Source organism: Rhizophagus irregularis, chromosome 25 (assembly GCF_026210795.1).
Source record: "Rhizophagus irregularis chromosome 25, complete sequence".
Taxonomy (NCBI): domain Eukaryota; kingdom Fungi; phylum Glomeromycota; class Glomeromycetes; order Glomerales; family Glomeraceae; genus Rhizophagus; species Rhizophagus irregularis.
Window position 1 is genome coordinate 840,215 of NC_089453.1, and position 17,811 is coordinate 858,025.

At 27.5% G+C, this 17,811-nt stretch overlaps 4 protein-coding genes across 4 annotated transcripts; 3 read left to right on the top strand and 1 right to left on the bottom strand.

Moving 5' to 3' along the window:
- Positions 1–1,498: 1,498 nt before the first annotated feature.
- Positions 1,499–3,154, top strand: OCT59_016651 (uncharacterized protein; the record flags this gene model as incomplete). Its single annotated transcript, XM_066145835.1, has 9 exons — positions 1,499–1,749; positions 1,838–1,892; positions 1,959–2,185; positions 2,251–2,333; positions 2,430–2,436; positions 2,515–2,536; positions 2,614–2,718; positions 2,803–2,873; positions 2,992–3,154. 9 exons carry the CDS (start codon positions 1,499–1,501, stop codon positions 3,152–3,154), a joined length of 984 nt encoding a protein of 327 aa, XP_066003574.1.
- Positions 3,155–4,725: 1,571 nt separating this feature from the next.
- On the top strand, positions 4,726–5,848 carry OCT59_016652 (uncharacterized protein). Its single transcript, XM_025315134.2, has one exon. It carries the CDS (start codon positions 4,779–4,781, stop codon positions 5,250–5,252), a length of 474 nt encoding a protein of 157 aa, XP_025183469.1. The 5' UTR covers positions 4,726–4,778; the 3' UTR covers positions 5,253–5,848.
- A 784-nt stretch (positions 5,849–6,632) lies between these two features.
- Positions 6,633–7,370, bottom strand: OCT59_016653 (uncharacterized protein; the record flags this gene model as incomplete). The annotated part of the gene is made up of 4 exons (XM_025310317.1): positions 6,633–6,967; positions 7,043–7,068; positions 7,153–7,268; positions 7,353–7,370. 4 exons carry the CDS (start codon positions 7,368–7,370, stop codon positions 6,633–6,635), a joined length of 495 nt encoding a protein of 164 aa, XP_025183470.1.
- A 1,552-nt stretch (positions 7,371–8,922) lies between these two features.
- On the top strand, positions 8,923–11,218 carry OCT59_016654 (uncharacterized protein; the record flags this gene model as incomplete). Its single annotated transcript, XM_025315135.2, has 8 exons — positions 8,923–8,957; positions 9,047–9,060; positions 9,148–9,168; positions 9,253–9,327; positions 9,397–9,566; positions 9,652–9,718; positions 9,803–9,917; positions 10,002–11,218. The coding sequence occupies 8 exons, from the start codon at positions 8,923–8,925 to the stop codon at positions 11,152–11,154; spliced, it is 1,650 nt and encodes a 549-aa protein (XP_025183471.2). The 3' UTR covers positions 11,155–11,218.
- Between the last annotated feature and the right edge of the window lie 6,593 nt (positions 11,219–17,811).

Below are 17,811 nucleotides of genomic sequence, written 5' to 3' on the forward strand. Positions count from 1 at the left end.
ACAAAAAAGAACGGAAATATGGTTTCAAAGATAATTATGTGTGAAAAGAATGGTATATTCCACATATAATTTAATTATTAACAATTTGGAGAACAAGAGTTTTTACAATGTGGATTTGCTACGACAGTATTTAATACAGAAGTGCATTCATTCTTAATGCTCTGACTGCAATCATTATTTCTCTCCAAGCTGACCAAGTACAGCAATTACATCTACTACAAGAACTTAAATTTTGACAATTCTGAATACGTTTAATAAGGCTTAAACGATTGCATACAGCCTCAGTTTGATATAATACCAAACTGAAGATTAAGAAACACCAGATTAATTTTATAATTTAGTGATTTTTTTTTTAGCAGAAGGGTAGTTCGAACCAATATAATATTTATATTAATTAGACAAGATTACGTTTTTTAATACATTGCTATTGAAGGACAAAGCTTAGTCAACATTCTTGTAATAATCCGGTTAGTAGATGACAATATCTGGCATGCATGAATTAATTTGTGATGTCTATCATTATTATATGGTTTGGTTTTCTATTTTTAGCTTATAGTATTGGGAAGAAATGATCTTTTATTATTTTTTTTAACTTACCAAAGGAAAATTAGAGGTTATGAAGTATGATTATCTTTTTATCCCTCTTTGGGACAATATTAAAATTGAAATTTAATTCTTGATGACAAAATTCTGATTACAAATTTATAATATAATTTTAAAAGGAAAAAGGAAAATTGCCTATTTATCCTTCTTTGGGATAACAAATTTAAATATGATTTTATACTTATATAATGTTTCTTCGATTTATTAATTAATTTATTTCTTTTTTAGCAATATTCACGGAATTTATAATATTCCGAAGCGAAGCGCGGGATAATACTTTTATTATCACGTGAAATTTCGTAATAATCGTCCGTTTCACAAAGTTTCAATTGCTAACTTTAAAAAACCTGATTGTGACACAATGAACATTTTTCTCATTCAGAATGGATGCTAGCTCCACACTTTTACTTTCACCGCAAAAAAAAAAAGCTTTTTTTCATACAAAATAAGCGCATTTTCTTATTTGTAATGTAAAATGTTGTTACATCACACATTAACTAATTTTAGAATACAGTATATCAAATACATTATTACTTGTGAAGAATTCTTCCTTCTTATCTGATAAAGATTTTTTGCAAGAAATCGAATTTATATTAGTATAATAGTAATAAATATCATATATCGTTTAACAGGTATTCATGAAGAAAAGAATTCTATTTAATAGATTCCTTTTATTCCAATATGATTATGAGTTTTTGTTTTTTTTTTCCTATCCGCAGAATATATTAAAAAAGATTTTCAAATTTTTTAAATTTTTAAATTTTTTAAGGTTAATCAAAGTTCGATTAGTCATTCATGAGATAATTCGATAAGCAAGTCGATCATGGGGTATAAATATGTCAAAAAAATGAGTGAACCTGAAATGAAATTTTGAATCCTCATCATTCTCCTAAAAATGCCATCCAAGTTCAAACTTCCGATTATTGATGTTTCTCCATTCACCACTGATTCAAGTGATCGAGCAGCAAAACTTGAAGTGGCTAAACAAATTCATAAAGCATGTCGTGACGTTGGATTTTTCTATTTGACGGGTCATAATATACCTCAAGAAATTATGGATAAAACATTGAAATTAGGTTATGAATTTTTTCATTTACCAGATGAAGAAAAATTTAATTATAGTATAACCAAGCAAGATAATGCAAGGTTTGTTTTTTATTTATAAAAATTTCGTGTTTTTTGATTAGATTATATAAAAAATAACCGTATATATTTATTATTTTTTACTTTAAAGAGGATATCAAAGACTTGGTGAGGGTGTTACAAAATATCAAAAAGATTGGAATGAGGTAATTTATTTTATTAAGAATTATAATGAATAAATGCAAATTATAATTAACATGTAAACGTTTCAGGCACTTGATTTCTATAAACCAGTACCTCGTACTCATCCGTTAGCTTTAAAAAAACTTCCTATCGGAGGCGAAAATCAATGGCCTGAGAAACCATCAGAATTTCGTGCGGTATTTAATGAATATAAAGATTATATGTTGAGACTAGGTGATCAAGTTATGAGAGCCATTGCATTAAGTTTAGGACTGGAAGAAAATTTTTTTAATAAATTTTTAGATGATTGCTTTTGGTAAAGTATCTTAACAAAGTATATGCTACAATCACGGGACATTAATTTAACTTAAGATATTGTAGGGTTATGAGAATTAGTGGATATCCGGATCTTAGGAGTGCATCCGGAAAAGATCGAGTAGGTTTTAGCCTCGGCGAACATACAGGTGATAATTTATATTTGATATTTATACATGTATTATTCTTTATTATTGCTTCGTATAATTCAACTTAAACTTATATATATATTCTTTTTTCAAAAGATTATGGGTATGTATACATAATACGTATGAATCTTGCAAACCTTTTCTAAAACTTGGTATTCACATCATTTTAATCAATAATTAGTTTGTTAACCTTCTTAAATCAGGTAAAGTCTATTTTATTTTTGATTATTAATTCGAATCATAAATATTAATATTTATAATGCGATCTTATATTACAAAGGATGATACCAAAGGAGCCTTACAAGTTCAAACATCTGATGGTGATTGGATTAATGCGGATCCACTACAGGGTGCTTTTGTGGTGAACATCTGTGATATGTTGAATGTAATAAATTTGTTATGATAGTAAACTTTTTTTTTTTTAATATTAATTATTACAATAAAATTAACAACAATGATAACAATATAGGTTTGGACAAATAATATATATAAAAGTACTCTTCATAGAGTTGTTCACAAAGGGGACAGTTACCGTGTAACGTAAGTATTTTAATCTTTCTGCAATGCCGCATCTTTTATTGCGTTAAATAATTCTTTTTTAAAAAAAAATGTCGCGTTAAATGATTCTTTTGTTTAAAAAAAAACCTTTTTTTTTTAGTGTTCCGTTCTTTTATGAGCCCAACTATGATGCTAAAGTAGAACCACTTGAGGCTTGTTTACAAATTGATCCCGTGAAACATCATGAACCCATTATATTTGGAGAACATTTGTTGAAAAAGGTTTCAGGAAATTTTGAAATTATCGATCATAATTTTTTGTAACTAATCATCGAAAAATCTCTTCTTTTTCTATTTAATTTATTATTCTCTTTAAAAAATTGTAATAAATAATTTATTAAAATTGTTACTATTTTATATTTTTATAATGATGGAACTGAAATTTATCTAAATTTTAAAAGAAATGTATGCGTAATATTATTAATTAAATCTTCTAAAAGACCATCTTTATAGTATTAATTAATCTGACATTTCCGATGAGATCATGATTGTTAAAATAATGTATGAGTTGGAGACATTTTGATCATATAAAAATCTGCATAAATACGCCCCTTTTATTGGTTCAAACCGTAAAATTATTAACTGGCTTATTAAAAACTATACTATATATTATAAATTAAATTAGTCAAAACTTCATTTATGAAGCGGTCTGTTTGAATCTGATCTGCCTTTTTCTTAGCAGGTCCAGGCTCCTTAGCTAGAGTCCTTTTTGGCCTTCTGCATAGCAAATAATAATTGCTTAATTTCATTATTTGATATTACAGATCCTAATGTTTTGTTAATATACTTTTTAATAATAAAATTTTATATATAACTTTAATAATAAACTTTTTACTATATTTTTATTTTTACCAATTATTACAGACTTACAATAATGTACAGTATGTAAGAGATTGAATGGTCATGATTTCAAACATCCAAACTAACTTTATAATAATATATTATTCTATTCGTGCATGATCTCAGTTTTATTGAATAACATCATCTAAGTTCAAATACCAATAAATTACTTCTTCAAATATACTATTGACAACCTTAAATAATAAATTTTAACCGGTTAAGGCAGTGATGCTCACTGGAAGACTTATTGGAAACTTCTAAATTCTAATGTATACATATACTGTACGAAAAAAAAATAAACTATTGATTAGAAGATCCAAATTCAATGAGTCATTGGAAACTTTTAAGAATATCCCCGGATTAAAGACGTCCCAATAATCGGATAATCCGGATAATCGAGTAAAAACTATTTAGTTGGTCAGAGAATTAAAATATGTTTTTCTACACAAAAAACAAAAATTTAAAATTTTACAGAAATTTTTTTATAAACCAGTTAGTTAACAGGTTAAATCCATTTAACCGGTTTTTAGCCGGTTAAAGGATTTATTTGGTCCGATTTTAATTCTCTAAAAAGGTACTCTTTATTGTAATTCTACATTACACAAAAAATAAACAAAAAAAGAAAAAAAGAAAGTTTTTTTTAATGCTTTTAATTATTGTTTTCCTGCTTTAAAACAGGTTAAATTTTTTTTACCAATAAAAAAGAATCTCTTTCAAAAAAATAATTAAATAAACATCAAAATTGATTTGTTATGAATTTTGGATTTTGTAAAAAAAATATTCATTAGATAAAGACTTTGATACATTGTAATTTACTTTTTAATTTGAATGAAATATTAAAGAAATTACGAAATCCTCATATAAGTGTAACATAAACAGTAAAAATAAGTATTAATTATATTCTTAATAAGATACGAGTTTGTTTGACGAATTCAGCCATGATAACAATATAACGAATCATATAAAACTAGGATTTAAATATTTTCACACGGGTTTAAAAAAATACTTATTTTTCCCCTAAATAAAAATTTTTATCAGTACACTTATCATGGAAGACGATATCAAACTCTTAAAAAAGAGCCTGGGTGATGACCTTAAGATCAAATCTCCAAAGGATGGGCATCCTAAGGACCCAGAATTTCTAGTCCAAATAGACTTTCATGGGCTGACCGTTGAACAGGCAGAACCGGTCCTGCAACGTTTCAAAGATTCCGAAAAGCTACTTAAAAAAGCTGCATGTGTGAGATTCATTACCGGACATGCGAGAAGTCGAGAAACTGAATCGAAATTGAAGCCTCTGGTGTCGAAATTTTTAAACACCAACTATAGGAGAGCTGCCGGTAAAAAAGTAGATGAAAAAGCAAAGGGTCATATCGACTTAATGATAACGAGGAGTAATGGTCAGAAAAATAAGAACAGTACCCAGTCTACTACCAGCAGCGAATCAAGAAAGAATCAAGGAGCAGGAAAATCATCATCACGCTCCGGAAATCGAGCTGACCGGCATCACATTGAGTTATAGTGTTACGCGTCAGTCCATAGCACACAGTTCGCAGCAATTCACAGCATTCGTTTTTATATCGAAGCGAGCGATTCTTTGTTCAATCAAGTATTTGTGTTTTTTTTCAATTTTCACTATATATTTAAAAAAATGTTTATATATTATATAATTTATTAAGTAAGACATATCTTATTGGGTTTTTTATAAATTAGCGGCATTTAATTTTTAATTATCTACTATAAATTGTGATGATTTATAAATTAATCATAAAAAATTTTTAAATTGTGTTTCAATGCTAGCATTATTACAATATGAACATGCACTTACTGTATGAATTTGTAGATGACGAAGTTGTGTCATTGAATATGGAAGTGAAAGTTTAAAGTGCATACCCTTTCATTATTTGAGTCAAAATTAAATCTATTGGTATCTTAGCTGGTTGTTTGGCCAGGGTTATCATTTTGACTATCTGGCTGTCTGACCACGGGCGAATTGCTCAAATTCAAATTTTGGCTGGTCAAAGAAAAATGGCCAAATATATATCAAAGTAGCTAATTAAAAATTATGATTGCATATAAATAAATGCCAGATATCAGCCTTTTCTGATATTTTAATAAAACGGTATAGTTGAACTTACATTATATTTAAAATTCGAATTATACACCGGAGGATATCGTATTTTCCCCTATTTATTATTTTCATTCTAACGTCATCTTTATGTATCACAGTATCACACCTAACCTGGGTAACGTGTAAGAGATGGCCATAATTTATGATAACCAGTGGGTCCCAATTGCCCTTTGACTATTAATAGCCATTGACCGATTTGGTCAAATCGGCCAAAGTTCTTTGGTCATTTAAATTTTACCAACTTTATTTTTAGTAAAAGTTAGTTATCAACGGACCGGTGAAAATTCGGGTAACCAGGTGTTAGCAGTTATCAAAATATTTACGGAATACTTTGACCGACAAGACGACTGTACTACTAAATTACTATCGGACATTTAGACCCGATTTTTAATCATTTACATTAAAATTACCGTAAAGAAATTTTCATTTAAACAATTAACGACTTTTTAGGGTTCTTTGGGATCAGCAAACCATTAAAATGTACCGATCATCAGACGATCGTATCATGTACCACGTTTTATATGAACTTATTATTTTGATTGTTTCATTTTGTTTCGATGATTTTTATTTTCTTATAAATAATATTTTTATTTGTAATGATGTCCCTCAATTGGATAATATATTAAGTTTTTCACATTTTGACATTTTTTTTCTTGTTTTTTTTTCTTTGTGTTTTTTTTTGGTTTTTTTTTTATTTCTAGTAAAAGGAAGAATAGAAAAAATTCCATATATACTATTATTATTAAATAAATAAATAAATAAATAAGAAATTTAAAAGAAAGGATTCATCTTATATGGATGTTTGAAATGAATGATAGGTTGAAATTTAGGTTCAATTGGTAATAATGGTAAGAAATGATTATATATATTAGTACCATTGGTTGGATTAGGATCAGCAGATCCTCTGATTCCAGAATCTCGTTCAAGGCGTAACTTTCTCCGATACCAAAAATTTTTAATTTTATTTTCTGAGTGTAATTTATCAAAACGCAATTCCATTACAAGAATTAAATCCTTCCAATGAATGGTACCATTCGGTCCTTGATATTGTTCAACCCATTGAACAATATAATCTTTTTCATCATTACTTAATCCATCTTTATTAACTAATCAAGAGAATCCTTAACGTTAATAAATTAATCTACGTTTAATAAAATTAAAGTAATAAATTGAAAACTTACGTCGAACGTTAAGAACATTTTTATAACTAAAGTTACAATAAATAATAATATAAGTAATACGTTAAAAATATATATAATAATATATATATATTACAACTTAGTGAACTTACTGATGTCGAATTTGACGAGAACTATACTGAGGAAGTACTTTGCTTATTCTTTCATATTTATTACGAACGTTACTTTTTTCCAGAAAACACATACAATCCAAAATAATTTGGTTACTCTGTGAATGAAAGAACAGTATTAATGAGAGATTCTTTTTATATGATAAATACTAAATTAATGGGTTAATAAAAAAAAAACATACCACTTTATCGAATAACATATTATTAATCGAACAAAATGTTGGGTAACGTCTAACCAAAAAGAAATAATTGATTTTTTTCTCTTAAAAGGGAAAAAAAAAGTTTTTTTTCCTCAAAAAAATAAAATCAATTTGATTTTGTTTTGTGTGCAAAACTTGTTCTTATATAAGAATTCGTTATTATTTTTGACATTCATCACGCGAGCATACGAAGCGTGGCTTTAAAATAATACATATAAATAAATAATCGGTAAAAAAGTTTGAGGATTTTATTATTTGAATGTTTCTGTAATCATCGATGCATGACATAATGAATAATAATATTTAGGAACACATGAAAAAAGAAAAAAAAGTAAAAAAAAAGTGATTATTGTTTATGTATCAAGTGATCAAATTATATACATTGTCCAAAGAAAATTTAAAACAGTACGACCTAACAAACTTATTTCTTACAGATTAAAACCTAAATTAATTAAATATTCAATCCTATAAAATTAGAAAAAAAATTGGTATTTTTAATATACATGTTCGATTTAAAAAAGTAAATCTTTTTTTTTATACGCGAAGACATTGATTTTACTAGTTATGTCGATCCAATTCTTATCAATTAAAGACATTTCAAATAACTATGTACAACTGCTGCAGATCGGATCAAAAAGAAGAATCTTCCCCTTTTCATTATCACGGGTCTAATCCATTAAAATCCATTAAACATTCTAATTTTTTCTAATTGCTGTCACGCGTTAAAGCCACGCGACTTATATTAAGGTTTTCTTTGATTAAATTAATATTTTTGGAAGAGATCAAAAAATGATCCAGCGATTAGTCTATCATATGACACCTTTCAAACAATTTATTTGTCATGATTTTTTTATAAAGATCTAACTTTCCCATTGATAATTCGTTACCGAATCTTTGGATCAAAATCAGATGACAGATGATTCAAATATCCACATGATATGAACATAGTTCAAGTGCTAGTATCTTTTAACCTGCTAAAAAAATCCATATCAATGAGCATGTATTATGTTTGTTACACAAAGAAAGATCATATGTCACATATAGTTTCTGGATAACAAAAAATGTTTACCAATTACGGTTAAAATTTTTAATAATTATCTGTTATAACTACGCATTATTAAAAATTACATCCGTAATTAGATAAGAGACAACGAACATGATTATAATACTAATTTCACAATAAGAAATAAAAAGGATAGTAAGTAACAATTTGATGATCCTTATATACGCAGCAATATATGCTACCCGGATTCGATTAGGCGTTTTATATTAGTGGTACAATCTTCTAGATCGTCATACCAACGTCACTTTATTATAATTTATAAAAAGTCTGCCACTTTTTTTTCACCTAATTGTCTCTTTCTTTTTTTTTGAATTTACCGAAAAATTTTTTATTTAGTACTTTTAAAAAATGAAAGAAACGCCACGTTCTTCAACGACATCTGTAGATATATCTGTAAGAGGAATAGACGGTCAAGATGATAATATAAATTTTACTGTAAACTCAAAGGATAATGATGATACGTCGAATATTCGAGGAAAAAATAAAACCATGAAAATGATATTATTGACTCAGTGCTTTGCTGGGTGGGTTTCTATTTTTTTTAAAAAAAATTTCTTTGATTTTATTATTAATCTTTATAATTATTTCTAACCTTAACGATATATCAACTTAGTTTACAGCTTTCCTGTACGTAATTATTATCATTCTTTTTTTTCTTTCTTTCTTTTTTTTTTTAATATAAACTAACTCTGTTAAACGTGATCGTTATTTAAGGGTCAGTAGAACTAGCATATGGTATGTTAATAATTAATTGTATATAAAAAAAAGTTAATGTAATTAATTACTGATTGAGCTATTTTTAAATGGTTGTTTCATTAGGAACTCCATATTTACTTTCTTTAGGTTTATCAAAATCATTAGTATCTTTAGTATGGCTTGCTGGACCTTTATCAGGTAAATTATATTATTATTATTTTTTTTTTACTTATTTTATTTATTAAATCTAAATTATAATATAAATAGGTCTTGTAATGCAGCCTATAGTTGGATTACTTTCAGATAATTCAACGTCTAGATATGGTAGAAGGAGACCTTTTTTATTAGTTGGTGGTTTCGCTGTAGTAGGTTCTTTCATATGCATTGGTTGGACGCAAGAAATCGTTAATTTATTTTTTGAAAGCGGGTCTTCAACGGTAATTAATTTTAAATTTTTTGGATCAGTTAAAAAAAAAAAGTTATTCAAGTCGAAAAAAAAAAATCGGATTTATTTTTAATTAGGCAAATTCATTATCAAGATGGTTGGCAGTTACATCATTCTATGTTCTCGATTTTGCAATAAATTGTGGTAAGTTATAATTTTTATATTTTAATCGAATTTACTAGCAAATTTATTCTTTAAATTAATATAATTTAATTATTATTATGTAAGTTCAAGCAAGTTGTCGAGTTCTTATTGTTGATAATTTACCTCCATCTCTACAAGAAGAAGGTACAGCTTGGGCTAGTAGAATGATTGGAATTGGAAATGTCATTGGTTATTTTTTGTAGGTTTAAATAATTTAGTAATATAACATCAAGATCAACTTAATTATTTATTCTTATTAATCTAATTTTATTTAATTATATAGGGGATATGCTAATTTAGTCGAGATTTTTCCTTTTCTTGGTAGAACTCAAATGCAAGTTTTATGTTCTCTTGCATCTATACTTATATTATCTTCAGATATATTGACATGTTGGGCTGTTAATGAAAAGATATTTACTGGAAGTACAAATAAATCAAGAAATTTTTTTACCGCAATTTATGAAACATTTTCTTCCATTATTAAATCCTTTCGTAATCTTCCAAGTTATGTTCAATTATTATGTAACGTTCAATTTTTTGCTTGGATTGGATGGTTTCCATTTTTATTTTATTCAACGACCTGGGTAGCAGAAGTTCATGCTCGTTCTATTGGTGATTATTCATCCAAAAGTTCATCTTCATCTAATGATTCAGTTGGAGAAAAAACTCGTGATGGTTCATTTTCTTTATTATTATATTCAATTGTAAGTTTAATGGCATCATTTATATTACCAATGTTAATCAAATTCGCTGGAAGGATTACAACAAATTCAACAAAATTATTACAAACCCAATTTATACCATTTTTAACACTACCAAAATTATGGACAATATCACATTTCATATTTGCATTTTCGATGTTATCAACTTGGTTCGTAACTAATATTTTTCAAGCAAGTATTTTAATTAGTTTATGTGGAATTTCTTGGACTATAACTATGTGGGCACCATATTCACTTTTAGGAGAATTTGTTGCAAATGAAGAATCTAAAACGTTGGGAACTACTGAACGACGTAATAATGAAGAAACAGTAATTTATAATTTAGTTGAAGGGGGCGATAATGATAATGATTCGGAAGATAATGATAATGAAGTTGATACTGAAAATTTAAGAAGGACATCAAAAGATCTCAAGAATTCAAATGTTAATATTTCAACCAACTCAGAAGCTGGTGTATTATTTGGAATTATGAATACATATATCGTATTACCAGAATTTTTAGTAACATTTTTTAATAGTATAGTATTTGCTATATTAGAACCTGGTGGTTATGATGATAATGATACGGATATTGATACAAGACAACGTCATCAAACACATACTAATGAAAATTTAAACGCTGATGCTATTGGTTTTGTATTAAGATTTGGGGGTTTTATGACTATTGTTGCAGGAATCATTTCTATTAAATTATGGTACAAAAAAATAAAATAATTTCAAGATAATAATTTTTTATTTTTTATTATTATATAGAAAATAAAATGGGTCTTGTATATTTTAAACTTAGAGTCAATTAATATATTATATCAAAAACTTTTAATTAGTTAATAATAATATAAATTAGTATTCTTAATTAAATATATGTAAAAATTAAGGGGGGTAAAATACGAAAATGGTAAAATTTTACTATTCAAAGGATAGTTAAAATAAATCATACTTTAAAAGGTTACTGAAGATCTACTAAACGCATTTTTTTCGTGATAAAATTTCAAATTTTAGAAATATTATAAAGAAGTTTCAAATGCACGAAAATTTATTTAGTGTAACTTATTTTTTCCCATATTGGATCTGTTTCATTTCAGTTCTTTGTGCGTGATATGTTTCACGCCGGGTATCCCAAATATAAATTATGCTATCTTATTATTATTTTTTTCTATGATGATAAATAATTTCTACCTATAATTGCTATATAATTGTGAAAACCCTTTAGGATTTTTTAATATAATATTTAGGTTATATATAGTAATTGCATGTGATTGATGATTGGTTACAGTAAAAGACGGATTTAGCTAATCGGTCCGACTTAAAGCCAAAGTAAAACCAAAACTGCTAAAAAGTCAAACTAAGCTCCATCGGCTTGAAAGTACGAGTCGATTCAAAACCGTGAAGCCGATGATCGATGGATTAATGTTTTAATTCAAGCCAGTAATTTTATTTAAAATCAGGGTTTTTTGTAAATAAAGTGATCGATAATGCTGTTAAATTGTTAATAAATTTTATTAATATTATTTTTTTAATATAATTAACGATATTATTTGTACTCATTCTTTATTTTACCATCGGCACTATCTGGATATCCTAGTAAGTGACTTTATTTTATTTTATTTTATTTTATTTTTGATGATTAATAACAATCCATCACATATAAAGAATTAATTAAACTTCAAGATAATTGTTAGTCTCATCAACTTGCAACCAAACTGCAACTAAATAAATTCTCAAGCTGGACCGGATCGATCCACTGGCCCTGTCTGGATTGGATCGGTCCGAATTATGATAATTTAACGAGCCCTCTGGTTTTCACCTCAAATGATTATAGCGAAGAATTTAAAGAATTTAGCTAGCCGATTCGTTTTTCGGTATAGCGAGGAATATTTGACGTATTTGATTGGTCAAATGTCACATGTTGAGAAATTCGTTATAAAGGTTGTACCTGTTTACAACAAACGATAGTTCTTGACAAAGATTATATAAAAATTAACAAAACATTTCCTAATATATGTGACTATTAAAAATTCCTCTCCACTTAATCATATAACATTATAATCACACCATATACCGTAAAGAAATTTTATTAATTATTTTATTCATTGAATTATGATTGTAATTGATTTTTTCTCTTCTCGCTGTTTTGCCTGCTATAGTGGAAAATAATTTTTACTTGTATTTATTCATTAAAATTCAGAGTTCCGGGTTACAGGTAAGATATCTTCACTATCATTATAAGGAAGTTATTGAATCGACCAGTGGAATCATCTTTATAAGTTGTTTTTGAATCTCTTCATTAACTAGTGCTTAAGCCCGTACGTTCTTAATTACTTGAAGTGATCAAAAAGCGATATAGTAACTAACGACACTTTGAGACCCTTTTCTTTTTCATTACTTCCCTTCTTCAATAAATTCAGATTTTTCTGTAATGATGTTATTCGATATTGCAAAATTTGGATAAAGACAGGGACTGAAAAAAAAAATAATTAACACAGAGTTTAGTTTGTGATTATGGATGAATGAACTATAATAGCAAAAGTTTCAAAGGTAACTAAAATTGGCCATATAAATAGTCATATAAATAATAAATCTCGGTCTTTGTTCACATTTTTAGAAAAAAATCATGTTTAGAACATCAGACACAAATTATTGATAATCACTCGTTTTACTTGTTTCTACCATAAATGAAATTTAAAATAGAAACTATCCATTGATATCCACGAATCATATTCAACTACCTTGATACTGAAAAGGATTTAAATACGGTAAAAAATTTGTAGACTGGTCATCGATTAATCATTAGAGCTCTATAAAAAAACAGGACGAATTTATTTATTAGGATATTCCTGTTTTGCGCAAGTAAAAAATAACAAAACCTACTTACCATCGCGATAAACGTTAAATAAGAATAATTATTTACATAATATGGTAGTGTGTCATAATTCAAAAGACTCGGTGTCCCGATATTTGTTCTCTTCATTAACCAGTGAGCATTTACTTATAAATGAAATGTAATATGTATTAGCCTTAATGATTACATCCCCTGAAAAAAAATTGAACAAATATATGCAGACCTTGGCGAAAGTGATGGAAAGTAATGACGGTCAGTTTCTTTAAGATCATGCACGAATTTTATAATAACGTATGAAATTATTTTATTCTCTGAAAGATGAGCAAAGAATGATAAATGTTTTGATATTATATCTCTCAACTGGTCTTAATGAAGTTTTTTAATCTTTCTCCTTTTGATTTTCTTCATCATCTTGATTTTCTATTTTTGCAGGTTTGCGAGATAATCAATATCATCACAACTTTAATTCTGAAATTTGTTTTGCAGAAAAAGATTTTATCTTCGCCGATTTCATTAAAAATTCGTAAACTTACTTTCTGAGCTATAGTCTTAACCTCTTCATTAACTAGTGCTTGAGCCATACGTTCTTTATTGCCTAATTCTTTGAAGTGATCAAGGTGATTCTTAGTGTTTTTCTAAAAGAGTAATAACAACGAATGACTCTTTATTTCTTCCTTTTCAGTGTATATACTAAATAATATCTTGATATTAATTGTATATTCTAGCATCAATTTCTAAAATAGTTTAAACAAACGGAAAGCGGAATCAAACGTCAACTCATCATTAAAGCCAGCCGACTTTGTCAGTTCATTGACAAGTTTATCTAATGTTCTCTGTGAACGAGAATGTGAACGTTTTTTCAATCTTTCATTGATAAAATGATAAATATGAAAGACTAGAATTGCAAAAATGGCTAATAAAAAAAATGTGTATAATTATATATAAATATTTACGTGTCTTAAAGGTCATTTTTATATTTATAGTGAAGTCATTAACACCAAAAGGTACAGTATTTACCGTCATCAAAGTTTCTTTAAATTAATTTCGCAAATATTTGTATAGGAAAGTAGCCGAAGTAGGTAGCTAAGTAAAGGAACCAAGGTAACTGTAACACAAAACAGATCTTAATAAAGCGTGTTTCCTGAAAATTTCAAAGAAATTGTTGTAATATGAATAAAGTATCGTAGGTAGTATATAACAAATTGCAAAGTGGGTGACAATTACGGTATTCCATAGTAATCGATTGAAAGACTAATCTAATCTGTATGATGAGTGCGCTTACGTACCGTTTCCCGACATCCATCTTCCTCCCGAAAAGCATTTTTTTTCGAAAATTGGTTTACGAAAAATAATTGATACTGCTGAAAAAAAAAATAAAAATAAAAATAAAATACTTGATTTTTTTTTTATATAATAATAAATAAATCAATGGAAAATTTTAATTTATATTTATATTTTATTATAATAAAATTTTGCATTGTATTTATTTGTTTAAAACAATACCTAATATTTAAAATATTTTCTAATGCTTTTTTTTATATATAGCATAATTCAAACACTCAAACTAAACAGGCGAAGGGAAACATGTTTACTATAAAAGATTATTTTGCTCAATTTATTTCGTATGCCTATTTGTAAAGCATTATTCGTATAGTTATTGCAAAACAATATTTATTATCAATAAAACTAATTTAAAAATTTGCGATTTATAATATATTATAATCAATACTATATATACCCAACCCAAAGTTACATTTTTCATAATTTGATTTGGGAAAATGTCGTGTCGGGATAATGTCTTTCAGGATACATTTCGTCAGGATATTATCATCTTGAAAAAAAGTGCTTTCAGGAAAATGTTTATTTGAGAATATGTCCTGTTGGGAAATCATTGTCGGGAAAAGGTTACTTTGGGAAAATGGATGCCCTGCAAAAATAGTCGATCCGTTTTTTATATTCCATCTTTTTTCCGTAAAAGGCTCATATTTCCGGAATTAATAACCTTATATCACGGAATTTATCGAATTATTTACATTTTTCATGAATGGATCCGTGAAAGGCTCATTTTTACGGAGTTTTTACAGAAATAACGGATAAAATTTTTATAGGGATGTTGGGAAATCATGCCGTAACCTAATACATGTAAATTACGTGGTAATTTTTGGATATGTAACAAAGTTTGAAAATTTATCGCGGTATAAAAAATATTCATGAATTCTTTTTTGAATTCTTTTAATTCCAAGTAATATAATTTTATTTACATATTGGTCAGAACATTTAATCTAAACGTAGATGAAATTGGGTTCGATGAATAGTACACTGATCAACAGGACAAACTTAGTATTTTATTTTATCACAAGCATAATTTCACTAATACAATAGCAATTTTTATAGTTCATTTTAAAGCAAAGAATATTTCATATCGATGGCCGAGGCGCAAAAATTTGGATTGTCAATTAGGGAGCTTACAGATATTACGTAATTATTAAGGGGGACCAAAATCTTACGTTACACTTAATAAAATCATATAATTTATAAATATTATAATTTGATAAATCTGACAAGGAAGGGAGAGCCGGAGAGGAGTAAGTTTATATTAAATTGAATATTACGTAATATACGTAACTCCCCTTACATAAGATTATCGGTAATCAGACTCTAAACACGCTCTTATTAATATCTTCATTAAAACCTTTAGGAGTATATCACACATTCTCTTATTGCAAGCTGATGATTATTCCAACTTACAAATAAAAAAGTTCTCCGGAAATACACTTGAATCTAAGGAAGGAGGATACTAGGAAAAGATTCTAGGAAATAAAAGATTCTTGAGAAAGAAAAAATATCTAAAGAATTTAATTTGAACTTTCAAGAATACTATGCTGAGGTACAAAAGCTTTTTATATTATTACTTGCAATATTATCTTTGCTAATAATTTCACATTAGATTGTTCTTGATGAAGAAGATGGCGGGCTGGAAGTTATTAATAAAGTCTTATCCCAAAAACTTTTGATAAAACCGAAGAGAATGAACTTTTCGTAAGCAATTATTATTTCAACAATCGTAAATGTGATATCTATTAAACCTGATTTTTCATAGAATAACCCGTGACATTTATTATTTTTTTTTAACTATTTTGCAGAGCTAGTAATCTTTCAATGTGTACGTTAAAAGAAAAAGTAAGCGAAGGAACATTAGTAGCCAATTTTATTAGTCCTATATTACGAATCTTTCTACATAACGCTTCTGTTCATCCCGAATACCGCTAGCACCAGTGCAAAGATTCGTAAGCTTGCCAACAATGATCCTTCCCGCGCAAAACAGCTGACATTATTGGAAAAGTTGTCCATAATGATATTTATAGAAAAATTTCATGAAAACATAAATAAAACCAAAGAGTTTTTTTCTTTTTAACATAAATTATGAGCTTGTGTTCGGAGAAGAGAAGTGATGGGCGAGGGCAAAAATAACACGAAAAAGAAAAATATCATCGACCTAATTAAATTAGGTATTTTTATGAAAGATTCTATTGACTTGATTCTGCAGAAAACAAATGTCAATAGTGTTTTATTCAGATGGCAATGTATTGGTAAGCAAGAAAATTCAAAATTATTTTATTTAATTGTAACAATTTATGTAATTAATAGTATTGAAATGGACTGTATATTTCATGGTTTTAATCGCACCTGGTATTTATGTAATGATAGAAGCTGGCAATATAAATCTGCTAAAGTCGTTTGAAGCCTGCTGTAGCATGTTTTTAATGGCTTAGATACTTTGGGAACATTTCAGGTATAGCTACTAAAACATGTTTGACACATCTGTTCAATTCTATATACATTGACTAATTAACCGACTCTTTAGGTAACATATGAACGAACAGTAAAGAAGTTCTTTCGGTAATAAATAAGGCCGAAGAAGATTCAAGGATGATAAACTCAAACAATGCTCCAGCGTTTAAAGAAATTGTCCGTTTTTAAATGATTCAATGAACATAGATTTTTAAGGTCTATTATTGTTTTTTATTTGCTATATAATTTTACTCTCGCCACAATTATAATGTGTGATTTAAAATGAGCGAACCTGAAATTTGTCACATTTAACATAATATTATAATTTCGTTATGTTTTTTACTATGATATACAATAAATCTGATGAAGGAATAAAAATTTTAAAAATGCATGAATTTTTTTCACGGGTCACATGATTTTATTTTCACAGAGTTATTACTTTAAACATAATACAAATAAAATTTGTCTACATTTCTAAAATAAAATAAAAATAAAATAATACAAATAAAATAAATTCATCGTTAGAGTGGATCTTATTATACAGTATGTACTACATTAAATGCTTTTAGAGAATCCTGGCCGGATATAGATCTGTGTAGGATATTTTGGTCGGAAGAATTCGTGAATTGCTTTTATGCATGCCCAGAATACCACGAACCTATTTACACAAGTCCGCAACAAAAAAATATTACTATTCTTACAGATAGTAGACGCATGATTCATAGTGTTCTTCTTGAATG

Bases quoted from the DNA above. Each gene is read 5' to 3' on its own strand.
- OCT59_016652 (XM_025315134.2), top strand. From the start codon at position 4,779: ATGGAAGACGATATCAAACTCTTAAAAAAGAGCCTGGGTGATGACCTT.